The 14,242-nt window shown below is 39.1% G+C and overlaps 1 protein-coding gene across 2 annotated transcripts; it reads right to left on the bottom strand.

The window, feature by feature from the left end:
- Positions 1-304: 304 nt before the first annotated feature.
- Positions 305-7,764, bottom strand: Tktl2 (transketolase-like 2). 2 transcript variants are annotated; one of them, NM_001271574.1, is made up of 2 exons: positions 5,804-7,764; positions 305-4,711 (listed from the first exon to the last, which is right to left on the bottom strand). In NM_001271574.1, the coding sequence occupies exon 1, from the start codon at positions 7,710-7,712 to the stop codon at positions 5,829-5,831; it is 1,884 nt and encodes a 627-aa protein (NP_001258503.1). In that variant the 5' UTR covers positions 7,713-7,764; the 3' UTR covers positions 305-4,711; positions 5,804-5,828. The 2 variants fall into 2 exon arrangements, with proteins under 2 accessions (NP_001258503.1, NP_083203.2); NM_028927.3 differs by lacking the exon at positions 305-4,711 and having other exon boundaries at positions 5,726-7,764.
- Between the last annotated feature and the right edge of the window lie 6,478 nt (positions 7,765-14,242).

Raw genomic sequence — 14,242 nt, 5'->3', positions numbered from 1 at the left:
GAGAAAGGAGTGATGAGGTGGGAGCAAGGGGGCAAGAGACAAGATAGAAGCAAGAGAGGCAAGAGAGGGGGAGGATGAATTCTTAGGATACAAGTATGGAGGGGAAGGACATGTCCAAAGTACGTTCATAAGCTTGCATAAGAATAGTCTTATGTAACCCACTATGATGTAATCAGAATTAAAAGATACAAGCAGAAACTCTGAAGGGGTCAGAATGAAACTGCAGATGCCATGGGCATAGTTCTTGTTTTCAGGATTTGTAGACTCAGGATTTATAATAAATTAAAGTCACCTCTATTTTATTCAACTGTCTGAACACAATTTTATTAAGAGAGTTCAAATAAATAACAAAGTAACTATGAGGCTTACTGTTTTAGATCAACAACACAAAAGAAACCAGAGCAAGTCAGTCCAGAACAGGGGCTAGATTTTGGCATTTTTATAAACACATTTAAGAATACAATTCCAAAAGTGACCTGCTATAGCTCTGCACTGGAGAACTCCTGGAACACAGCTCTATTATGGGCAGTGGACACCTTTAGATAACATGTGTGAGGATGCCACTCAGTTGGCAGAATGTTTGTCTAGCACGCAGCAAGCTCCAGGTCTGATCTCTGTGTCTGCATAAGACAGGCCTGTTACAGCAGCCCTGTAATCCCAGTGCTTGGCAGTTAGAGGCAGGACAATCAGAAGTGGGAGGGCACTGGGGGCAGCCTGGAAGGGATAGGTCAGATTCTATGTCTGATGATGCTGGTGGGTGATGACGGTGATGATGATAAATTATATCACTATTAGCAACAATATGTCATTGTTGCCCAGTGTTATTAGACAGAGATTGTTCAACATGCTGCAAAATATGTGAAGACAGGAAGAATACGTTCTATGTCTTTCCTTTGATAATGATGGAAAGTATCTACAGAATTCCACAAGGTATGAAATATTTCAAATATTGGAATTAATAAAATTCTATTCTCAAAAGTTTAGAATAAAGATTGGTTAATCTCTCATAAGAATGTAAATTTGAGATATTTTAAACTATAAAAAACATTTCCTAAAATATTAGCAGTATTTGATTTATAATTTCATATTTGTTGTTACTAGTCTATCAAAAGGAAGTGTTTTTTTTTCACTTTAATGAAATACATTGCAATTTAGGAGGATTCCTCTTAGATACATTTATTACTTATGTGATAAAAACTAAGTGTTTTTCTAAGTAATAGGCATGCAAACAGGTACATGCACAGATAGTTTGCAATCATACTATTTCATACCATTTCAACCACAGGTCAAGAAACCCCAAAGACAGATAAACAGTGGCCCAAATATGAACACATAGTCTTTTTCTGAGTGACTTTCAGTTTCTTAATTAATTTGAGCTTGAATTATGCAAATAGAAACCACACAAATGACTAGCACTTCACACGGATCACAGTCTCTGGGACAATAGAGAATATACCTTTACGTTCATTAGTTCAGTTCTAAAAATCACCGAATAAATACATCCACAGTCAGCCTCATCCCCACACAGACTGTCCAAAAAGATGTGGTTTCAAATTCAGGTTCAATGTTAAGGGGAAAAAAGGAGAAACTAAAGCTGATGATCTTGAAGGACTACACTCTTTCCTCGTGCCAGTAGTTCCCTGATACAATGGGTCCTAATTAACTAAGTCAGTGCTTTTAAAAATATTTTCCTCACATACTCCCAGAAAATTTGAGGTTTCATCTATTGATCATTTTCAGGGTGTGCTTCTGTCCTATTAATTTACCTTTAAAATTGAACATTACACCATATTTAATGTCCTTAATGAAATTAGGACATATAAAATATGAGGATAGATTAATTCTGACTAAGGGAGAGAGCTCTCAAGCATCCAGGGCACTGTGCCCTGAACAGCAATAAGGGTACATTTTGACCTGTACCTGCTCTTAAGACTTCGGACAGAAAAGAGAGGTTTTTATCCAATTTGAGGAAATTATGAAAAGATATTGAACCAAAATACATTTAAGGCTTACAACAAATATACTAGTGGCTGTCTTTTACATTTTTATAAAGATTTATTTTCTCTGTGTGTATTCATGTTTTGCCTGCATGTATGTTTGTGTGTGTGTGTGATGCCTGTAGAGGTAAAAAGGCGGCATCAGAACCCCTGGAACTGGAGTAATTGCTAGTTGCAAACCATCATGTGGCTGCTGGGAACTGAACCCTGGTCCACTGCACAAGCAACAAGTACTCTGAACCACAGAGTAACTTCTCTAGCCCCTAGTGACTATTTTTAAGTGCTCTACTTATACAGTAACCTTCACAACATATTGAAGGGAGATTTGCTTATGTCCAGAAGCTGCTTGGAAGAAGTATGTACCATAAAAAGTGACCAGAAATATAACAGTCTATTGGTGGCACATGAGTAAGGGAAACTACATGTCTATAGCTGTGGTTGAATCACTGTCACAATAAGGTAGACATGAATTCATTCCAAAGGGAGCTGCTTGTATGCGTCTATTACCCCGGGACTGTGGAGAAAGACTAAGGATAATGACTTATCTCTGTCCCTTTAGCCTTGAGAACAGATGATATTAGGCAGACTCAAGATGGAATCTCAGCCAAGAAGACAGAGACCAAATGAAGGAAGACCTGACAGACTTTCTACCTTCACATATTTACCTTGTGGGTCCAAGTGAAGAGTTGGTGCTTTTTATGAAAAGAGGCTTCTAAATGCTTATTACGCTATTGACTGTCAACTCATCTTTAGCATACAGGCCTGTGGTGACTTTAAGACACAAATCTCAGCGTCTGGACACATCACCTAAAGTCCCCAGCTCTCAACACAATTGAATCTAGGATTAAACATCAACCCAATGAACTGATGGTGTGTGTGCACATATATTTATTTGGCCTGTGTGCTTTTCTGACAGTTCCCATGTGCTTTTATTCTTTCAGAGTCTGGCCACTTTGTTAATGAGGCCACACTGTTAATGTATTGCTACAATTTTTCTTTCCTGGGTATTTACACTAGATTTTTAAAACTTGTGCTGAACAGTAATGAGTTTAAATTTACCCACTTTAAATAGGAAAACATGGAAATGTCGAATATAAGTGAACAAAGAGAATCTTGAAATAAGTTTTGAAGCAAATAGACAAGTTCCATTTTCTAAGGGTAAATCTCATTATCCCATGTAAAGGTGAGGATAATAAAATACATACTTCAAAAGTTCTGCTCTATTCTAATCATATGAAATAAGGACATAGTATTAGGTATTGGCGCAATTTCCTTTAAAATACATATGTGCTTGTCTTTTTCATCGAAACTTATGGCATGTAAGTTTATTTTTTAAGTGTTTTATATATGCTTTCCAAGTTAGCCAGGACTACAGGCCCTAGGAACCAGGACCAGCACTGGTATCTTGACATAAATGCCATGTCTTTTGCCCTATCTTGAAAAGGCTCTTTTTCCCAAATAGATGCCTCAATTGAACTTTTATTTAAATAACCTTTTCAATGTACTTAAGGCAAACTAAAACATTCACCCTTATTCTTTTACTACCCACACAACTCAAGAAGTCATACGTTGACTGGAATGAGTGTCATTTTCACACTGGCCTTTCTACTGCAATCACAAGCAAGGCAATTGTGAGGGGACAGCCATCCCTGAACTATCACTAAGCTCTCCTGATATCGAAAAGAGCTTCTAGGCACAACCTTGAACAGAATATCAACACTAAATCACTGCCATGTTTTGTTGCTTAACAAAACTGTATCTTCAACAGGGCATGATACATACTCCTTTCATGTCGGTACTGGGGAGATAGAAGCCAGTGGATGAACGCAAGTTTGAGGCCATCCCAAGCTACCACAGCAAGATCTGTCTGAAGAATAATTTAATCCATTAAAAGTTGTTAAAGTGGATTTCATGAAAAACAGAGAAAATGTTTTGATCATTTTATGAACAATAACAACAACAGCAACAAAAACAGAAGTGAAAAGCCTTAGTGTCTTCAATTTTAACAGTGAGTGGTTACACTAGTCAGGACGGACTCAATTCTTCAGAGCACTCATTGTGTAGCAAAACTGAACAAGACACACACTCTCTCTCACTTAAGAAATGCTGAGCATATGGTAAATCTCACCCCCAATCTCATTTTATAAAGCATTATCTAGCAGTCTCCAAGATTCCATTAGACATTTAAATTTTCAGATGTACTGCCACTATTAAACACATGTTTTTGCATATTTGGGAAAATAGACCTCCCACATTTCCAAATAATAAAAGCTGAAGAAACCAATGAACTTTTGTTTTGATATTTTTGTCTAGTTCACAGTTTGTAAATCAACCATGTATCCCCATGAAGCAAGAAAGCATAAGGAAGAGACTTAATCCTGCAATAGCACCCCACTCATGGGGAAATGTGACATCTGATGTTACTAGGTTCAGGTGGGACTATTAGCAGGCCCATAGCTACAGATCACTGCAGGCAAGAAATCGAGGTGACAAATGTTCTCCATATCTACCCATTCTAATATTTACAACGTTCTTATATCAACTATTTTTTTCTAAATTATTTAAGAATGTCATGCAAAGAGGAGTGGTTATCTTGAAAGTAGAGATTAGAGTGTGGGGCAGTGCAGAAACACCAGGACTCCGTGTTTCCAACTCTCAGGTTGGTGTTTTATCCTGTCATATCTCCACCCTGCTGGAAAACCAACTGCTCAGGCCTGCAGAGATAGAAATGCAGATAATTAATGAGGAAAACAGTAGTGAGGTCTCTAACACACAGTACACCTTTAAAATGTTACGACAGCTTAGCTCTGAACTCACGGTCGGTTTGTTTGTTTGAATTTTCCTGCTGGAAATTTATCTTACACTTCAAAGATATTATGAAGAAAAAATTAAGGATTCTTCTCAATTAGTATTTCCTACACTTATCTCCAGCCTCGACCCTTTGTCTATCTTGCCTATTAGGGAGAAAGCAGTTACATACAACAGACAATAAACTGCTCCTTTAAAGACTTTTTTTTATCACATCTATTATTCACTGTAAATGAATATAATCAAGTTAACAACATAGTTTGGTTAGCATAAGGAAAACAACTCTCTCCCTTTCCACAAACCACTCTATTAATATGTAATGTACAAACTAGAACTAGCCACATCTTCATTTCGTTATAGAAAAGTGCTGCTCAAAAGTGATGTCCCTGCTGAAGGGACATGAAGTAGAACTGTGGAGGAAATCCTACAGTAACTGGTCAAAAAAGGCTAGCATGGCAATGTCGCCATGCAAGTGCTCAAACTGGCTTCAGAACCCCCGCTAAGGAAATCTACAATTTAATTCACATTCCCTTAACGTCCCAAAAAACAAAAAGCAAGCAAAAAACCAACCAACCAACCAACCAACCAAACAAACAAACAAACAAAAAACCAACTATCGACTCTTGCTAAAGTTGATCTTTATCTTTGAGAAAGCTCTTTTATAAGTAACTTTGACAACGACGTACATTGTCCCCACTCCTGTTGATTATTTAGCATCCTATCATAAAACTTTGCAATCAAGTGCTTTTGACTATTTTGAAGCTTAAGAAACATATAACTCACCGTAACAACTAAAAAAAAAAAAAAAAAAAAAAAAGAATGACATTTGTTAACTTAACAGAAAATTAGCTTAGGGTTTTCGTTTTTTTCTTATTAGTGGAAATAAAAGTGTTACATAGTGATACTTGAAAACCAGAATTATATAAAAGATTTTTTTTTATAACAACAAGCATAAATGTAGCACAAAGATATCAGAGTTTAAGACCAAAGCCAACAACCTTGATGTATGAAGCCTGGGCAATTTCATTTCATTACGGTATCTTTCACAGCTGCTATAATGTGTCTGGCACTGATTCCAAACATATCCAGTAGCTCGCTAGGTTTCCCGCTTCGAGGTACTTCTGTTACTGCAAGTTGACGAACGACTATGTCAGGCTCTCTAGAGATGGCTGCACACACAGCTTCACCAATGCCACCTTCTCGGTAGTGATCTTCCACAGTGATGATCTGGCCACCTGTGGCTTTGGCACTTTGGATAATGGTGACAGCATCCAGAGGTTTGATAGTGAACAGGTCAATGACACGAATAAAAATCCCTTGTTGAGAAAGCTCCTCAGCAGCTACTAAGGCTTCATGCAGAGTAACCCCTGCTCCAATAACTGTCACCTTGTCGACTGCACTCTGGCGGATCACCTTGGCCTGTCCAATCACAAAGTTTTCTTCAGCTGTATAAATAACTGCTGTTTTTGGCCGAGTGGTACGAATGAAGCACATTCCCTTCGTGTTGGCTGCCAGATAAACAGCGTGTTCTGTCGAGACAGCATCACTTGGATAGAAAACAGTGCAGTTGGGGATGCTTCTGAACATGGCTAGGTCCTCCAGGGCCATCTGGGAAGGTCCGTCTTCTCCAACAGACACCCCGCAGTGGGAACCAACGAAGTTGATGTTGGTTTGAGAGATGGCTCCCATTCGGATCTGATCAAAGGCTCGGGTCAGGAAGGCAGCAAAGGTACTAACGAAAGCAATAGTTCGTCCTCGTGTGGCACACCCCAGGGCCACACTTACCATGTTTTGCTCAGCGATAAAGCACTCTATGAAACGCTCAGGGTGCTCTTTCTTGAATACTTCTGAAAAGGTAGAGTTTTTTGTGTCGCCATCTAGAACGATAACTCTTTGGTTAGATTGGCCCAATTTAGCCAGAGCCAAGCCGTATGCTTCACGAGTAGCTATCATGTCTCCCAGTTTGTAGACAGGCAGAGAGGTCATTTTTGTATTGGACATGCTGATCCTGGGCGAGTCTTCAATGGGGGGTTTCGGTGTGAGATTTCGGTTTGTCTGTATCCGATTCTCAATTAATTTGACAATCCCATCAGCTCTGTCTTTTGGCATAGGCTTTCCATGCCAATTTTCCGCATCCTCGACATTTGGAATACCTCTACCCTTGAAGGTCTTGGCAATCAGGGCAGTAGGCTTATTCTTGACTTGAGCTGCTTTCCAAAAGGCCTGGCAGAGAGCTTCAACATCATGACCATCCACCACGTAAGTATTCCACCCAAACGCTTGGCAGCGCTTCTCATAAACGGCTGTACAGTGCTCTAGGGGTGCTGTGCCGCTTTGTCCCAAGCGGTTCACGTCAAAGATTGCCACGAGATTGTCCAAGTTGTAGTGGGAAGCAAAGGCCAAGGCCTCCCAGACAGAACCTTCCGAGGACTCACCATCCCCCATGAGGCAGAACACGCGGTAGCTGGCCTTGTCAAAGTATTTGCCGGTGTAAGCCATTCCACAGGCAGCACCCAGTCCTTGCCCAAGGGACCCTGTTGCCACATCAACAAACGACAGTCGTGGGGTGGGATGACCCTCCAGGTCGCAGTGAATTTTTCGCAAGTTCAGCAAGTCCGATTCACAGATACGGCCCACCTCCACCCAAACCGCATAGAGGATGGGCGCGGCGTGGCCCTTGGAGAGGACAAAGCGGTCATTGTCCGGGTGTTCTGGGTCTGCCTGTTTGTACCTCATGGTATGGAAGAAGAGCACAGCCATGATCTCTGCCACACTACAGCACGACGTGGGATGTCCGGAGCTGCAGGCACACGTGGCCCTGATTGAGTGGATTCGCAGGCGATTGGCCACGTCCTGAAGCACCTGAAAGGTGTCCGACTCCAGCTTGGCATCTCTGGCCAAGGCCATGGCTGCAGGCAGCTCGGCTGCCGTACGAAGAGCAAGAAGCTCAGCTTCCTCAGTGACCTTTAACCTGCCAGGCGACCGTTGAGGAAAGTCTGCGCATGCGCCCCTGGTCTTAAGCCGCGCGCGCGTGCGCACACACAACCGCTTTGTTTTGCAGTGTCCCAATGTCCCAGCCCCCAGCCTCAGGAATTTTGATGTTTACTTTTTCACTTTCAGGCTCAACATTATTAAAAATAATTAAATGTTGCTTTACATCTCCTTGAGGCAGAAGTTCAAACTGGGGTAGATGTTCTCCTAACCATATATCATGCCTTAGGAAAAATATTTTAGGTACTATTGTGCCCTTTTACCTACTAACACTTCAAGTTTTAAAAATTCTTCCATTTTATTTTTTGTACATATATGGTTTTTTTTTTCTTGTATGTTTATTCACCACTTGTGTGGGAGGCCTTCAATCCCCTTGAGCTAAATTTATAGATGGTTGTGAGCTGCAGTTTGACTATTGGAGCTGGAATCCAGGTCCCCTGGAAGAGCAGCCAAACCGTCTCTCCGGCCCTGGTGTCTCAATTTTAAAGGGCATGTATTAATACAAATAAAATGAGTATGACAGAAAAGATTCTAAGATTTGATGAAGGACTGTTGAAGTTGGACAAGTTCTTTACGTAAATGAAAGTAGAAAAATTAAAAGACCTCAGGACTTAAAGAATATAAACACTAGGGGGGGAATAATCTCAGCTTCTAGTAACAATCCGCGGGGAGCTGTCAAGACAGCAGTTAAGGAACGCTCCTGGAAGCTCGCCCCTTATTTTGGCTGAAGAAATCCAATTCACATACCTGGTAAAAGCACATTAGCATAAAACTGAACTGTGAGGCAGAGCTCCCACGGGGAGGAAATGAGAGAAATAAGAACTACTTAGCATGTCTTTCAAATTCCCAAACTCTTTCACTCATTTAAATTGTGGCACAACATTTTCTAAGGTATTAAGTTTTTGACATTTGTAAAGGTCAGTTATGTTAAGCAAAGAAATTGGTCTTGGGAATTTAATACCCAAGACAATGAATGTTTCTCCTGTCATTCTGTGAGAATGTATGGGTTTTTTAGTAGTACATAGAGAATAACACTTCCTACATTATTTGTAAAAGTTTTATAAATTAATCTGATATTTTAAGACATTTGGAAATACATATACATATATGAGTTATTAATTATTTTTAAGTGGTTTAATATTTTAAAATGTATTTTAAAGTGTATAATCAATGATCGTTGAAGTATGAAGGACGCATCATCACTTAATAATGGAAAATTACCCAATATGACCATAAATATCATTTAGTTTAATAAATAAAACAAATCGATGAGAAATCATTTTATTTCCCCAATTTAGAAGGATCTATCAGAGCAACAAGATCAACCAGGAGCTTTTAGGTCAGCATGCCAAAAATATGTTTGTTTTGGAAAAGAGTATGCAATTCACTTTAGAGGTTATCTGGAAGCCAATCAAAAGTTTTCTACAAATAGAAAAAAGTGTTTATTTACTGACTTTGATCTATCAACACAAAGTAGGGAATCAACAAATTTGAGTGTCTTTGGTGGGCATAATGCATACATGAATGTCAGGGACAGGATAAGAGGGTTGATAAACAGCAATGTACATCCAGTATACTGCATTGGGAATTGAAAAAACCTGAACATTTTGCTAAACAATTAAGATTAACCTGGGAGGTAAACAGCTGAAGAAACAGTCAGTGGCTGGCTTGCATACTGCTCTTCCAGAGGTCCAGAATTCAGTCCATACACATTAAGTAGTATACAATCTCCTGTAACTCTAGCTGTGGGGAATGCTGGCCTCTTTTGGTATTGCCCTCATGTGCAGAAAACCACATTCAGGCACAAACACTTACACATAATTCAAAAGAGAAGCATGTAGAAAGATGGCCCAGCAGATGTGAGTGCTCCCCATTTTTCTAAAAGACCCTAGTTCCATCCCCAGTATCCACATGTGGTGACTCACAATTGGTTGTAACTCTAGACTTACAGAAACTGACAATCTTGTTTGGGGATGCAATAACCTCCCTGTACTGGTTAATTTTGTGTCAACTTGACACAGGCTGGAGTTATCACAGAGAAAGGAGCTTCAGTTGTGGAAATGCCTCCATAAGATCCAGCTGTAAGGCATTTTCTCAATTAGTGAACAAGTGGGGAGGTCCCCTTGTGGGTGGTGCCATCTCTGGGCTGGTAGTCTTGGTTCTATAAGAGAGCAGGCTGAGCAAACCAGGGGAGGCAAGCCAGTAAAGAACATCCTTCCATGGCTTCTGCATCAGCTCCTGATTTCTGACTTGCTTGAGTTCCAGTCCTGACTTCCTTGGTGATGAACAGCAGTATGGAAGTGTAAGCTGAATAAACCCTTTCCTCCCCAACTTACTTCTTGGTCATGATGTTTGTGCAGAAATAGAAACACTGACGAAAACACTCCCCCACCCCAAAACACACACACACACACACACACACACACACACACACACACAGAGCATGGAATAGTGTACACACAAAGACTCCAAATAAAGTATTTACAGATAATAAATGACCAACCTGCCATTTGACTCCTCTATTAAAATGGAACAACACATTTCTTACTTTATCTTTGAAGGTATCATTATAATTTTTCTTTACCATATGCAAAAGTATTTGTTGTGATGTATATATCCCATGGATATAACCCTAGCACTATCAATAATACAAATAGTTGTGAAGGGGAGGACAAGAAGGAAAAACTGATCTTTGCAAATTCTACTAGGAGACATATAAGAAACAGCAGCAAGTTTCTAAGGCACAATGTAAGGTAAGTAATGGTGAGAGGTCAGGTGCCTGAAGTGTTGCACCTTGTCCAAAGAGCTGAATGTTCTTTAAAAATATCTCATAAAGGATACGAATGGCAGCTCCTTTTCCATTGAATTCCATCAGCACAGAAGGCAAAGTATGTGGTCTGGGAAGTTTCCATTATAAAGCACCAAGACTCCATTTGTGCGGCATGGGGACAGTAGAGATGGGCCTTACCTATCTTTCTGTATTCTCACTTTAATAATCGTTGTAGACATAATTGTTACTTCCTATCCTAATTTTGCTATAGTTTGTAAAGGATATTTTGAGGTCTAGGTTGAGGAGGTTAGGAGAGGAATTAACAACATATGTAGAAAACTAGGCCAAACTCCCAGCAGCAAAGGATAATCGTAACTGGCTAACACACAAATCCCCTTTTTGCTCCTCACAGGGATCATCTCATGTTCCTGTTCTGTAAAGAAACACAAAAACACGTCTGCTTTGCTTGAGAATAATTTCTACGAAAAATCAAATTGAGTTGTTAGCCAAAAGGTTCCCACAGAAATCCCCAAATAACCCAAGATATAGGTTGTTCTCCACAAACTGATGGCAAGGCTCCATCACTGAAGACAGCACCTATACAACTCACTGAACATAGAGATGTTAACCTGGTGACTACAAAGAGCCTTCACCCCTAGGTTCTACTGTCTTTAGTACTCTGCAGGCTACCGAAAGAGAAACGTAAACACCAAGTCAGCCACAGATCCTTGGATCTACAATGGTTTCCTGGCCGCCAGACAATGTGGCACAAAGTTTGTGGGAATAAGGCACCAATATTGATTTGATTTAAGACCCACTCCTTGAGATGGAACCCATACATGACACTGCTTTGGTGACCAAAACCCTGAGACTAAATATCCCAGGGAACTATGGTAAAACCAAATACTACTGATCCAAAAAAGAAAAAAAAAAAATTGAAAAAGCTGTAGCAATAAAATGACCCCTATTAGAATTCTGCTGTACTCATAGATCCATGCCCTACTCAGATGTCATCAGTGAATCTTTTTCCTGCAGCAGATAGGAACAGAGACCCACAGATATTATACAGAGAATGACAAGCTTACACTCAGCCCTAAATGGAGTGTTTTCATCAAGTCCACCGCCTTGGGGCTGAGGAAACCCTATGGAAGAGGAGACAGAAAGAGCTGAAAATAAGACTCTCTAAATCAACATGAGCAAAGCTTGTATGAGCTCACAGAGATGACACAGCACACACAGAGCCTGCATGGGGCTACAACACGTCTTCTGTGTGTGTGTGTGTGTGTGTGTGTATACATACATATACATATGCTTCTAGTTTACTATTTTTATTGGATTCCTGAGTGTGCGACCTAGTGGATCTTTGATTCTTTTCCTTTCTCCTGAGCTATTTTCCTTCTGTTTGTTTATTTTGTCGAATTCTGATGTTAGTTTTTGTTTTACCTTATAATATTTTATTTCTTATGTTTTGTTTTATTATTATTATTCCTTAGAAGCCTGTTTTTTTTTCTAGTGAGTGTCAGAGAGTAGATCCATATCAGAGGGAATGTGTGGAGGAGCTGGGAAGAGCAGAGGGAAGGGAAACCATAATTAAAAAATATTCTGTGAGGAGAAAGTATTTTTAATAAGATTAAAAAAGGGTAGAAACATCTGTCTGTTTGGCCTGTGAATAATTTCTATGAAAAAATCATTTTTGGTGGACAAGGGTGAATACAAAATTTTGATTTCTTTTCAAATCAGGACCTTCTCCTCCAAATGATGGGATGCTAGGGCCACAGAAGCACATTTTGTCACTTAAGGCAACCAGCTTAGGCATAACAGGCTAGCATGCATGAGGCAGAACAGAAGTCGGAGAACGGGGAGAGTTCCTAACTGTGAACATTTGCAGCTAGCCTGTGTGATGGCTAGCTTTTTCTCAACTTTATACAAACTAGAGTCATAGCATAGGAGGAAACCTTTTTTTTCCTTTTTTTTTTTTTTTTTGGTGGGGGTGGGGGGGGGGGGTTCGAGACAGGGTTTCTCTGTGTAGCCCTGGCTGTCCTGGAACTCACTTTGTAGACCAGGCTGGCCTCGAACTCAGAAATCCGCCTGCCTCTGCCTCCTGATCAAAGGCATGCGCCACCACACCCGGCAGGAAACCTCAATTTTTAACATGCCTCCATAAGATCAGTTGTAGGCTGGCCTGTAGCCATTATCATAATTAGTTATTGATGAGGGAGGGCCCAGCCTACTCTGGATGGGGACAGTTCTGGGTTAGTGGTCCTGGATGCTATAAGAAAGTAGACTGAACAAGCCATGAGAAGCAAGACAGTAAGTACTCCTCCTCCGTGGCCTCTACATGTATATGCATAATATGTAACATGTAACATATAATATATAATACATACTATATTCTTCTGTTTCTGGTTTCCTTCTCAGCTTCAGTCCCATCCCTGATTACCTCAGTGATTGTCTGCTACCCGGAAGTATAAGCAAAATAAACCCTTGCCACCACAAGTTGCTTTTGACTACAATGTTTCAATCACAGCAATAGACCCTGACTAAGACAACTCGGGGCCAGTACTTCCAGACTTGTTAATAAGAAAGCTTATTCTTCTGATGTATACAACATATAGATAGGGTTTCTATTATCTACAACCTAAAGCATTGCTAACACATACAGAAATGACCACTTAAGCTAAAATAACTCAAGGAACCAGGGAAAATAATCAACGATAACATGACTCAAAATACCAAAATACAAGGAAATATGGTTTGCTCAGGATTTCCTCTCTGGATGTGTGGTCCTATACACGTACCAGAAACTTTGACATTTTAGTTATGTTTTTATTGTGTTGTTGCTAGTCAATTAGCTTTTGAAGAATTTGGGACTAGATGCACAGCCAGCATGTATAGGAGCAATCAAATTCTAGACTATAACATCCATCTCCCATCTTACATAGATGGTTTATGTAACATAAATGTAAATATATATAATATATTTATATATTAATATTATCTAATATTAATATTATAAATATAGTAACACATATTTCTAGATATTATTTATATACAAATAATATATAAATATATAATGTAACATAAAGTACATGATACAGGATATATGATATATAATATATGATATGATATATGTATGATATATAATATATAATGAAATTAATTAATGTATGTTATATGATATATGCATAAATGTATGTAAATATAAAACATATTTATGTACAAATATATAGAATTATATGATGTATAAATGTATATTATAATTTTTTTGTATAACAATTACATATATTTATATTTTATATAGTGTGATGTATAATATGTATATATAAATATTTCTAGCTGAATATGCATATGAAGTAGTGATATTTTATGAAGAAATTTTCTTTTTTCTATTTCTAGGTAATCATATCGAAACAGGTCACAATAAATGTCTTACTTCTGAAAAAGAAATAGTGAAAAGTAATAGAAAGTAATATTTTTTAAAATCTGAATTCATATATATTATTTATATTGGATTATGAGTTACATCTGCAAGACATTTCTACTCACACTATGAGGCCTTCTAGCCAGGTCCTCCATCATGCCACGGCTTACCTAACCCCCCTCTCCAGCAGTTAAAGTAAATTCAGTTCTCAGTGGAGAATTGACTTTGTCTAAAACAATTTTATCAGTGTTACTG

This window comes from Mus musculus, chromosome 8 (genome assembly GCF_000001635.26).
Source record: "Mus musculus strain C57BL/6J chromosome 8, GRCm38.p6 C57BL/6J".
Classification (NCBI taxonomy): domain Eukaryota; kingdom Metazoa; phylum Chordata; class Mammalia; order Rodentia; family Muridae; genus Mus; species Mus musculus.
The sequence above is the reverse complement of the archived record's forward strand: the minus strand, read 5'-3'. Positions and strand labels throughout refer to the sequence as shown.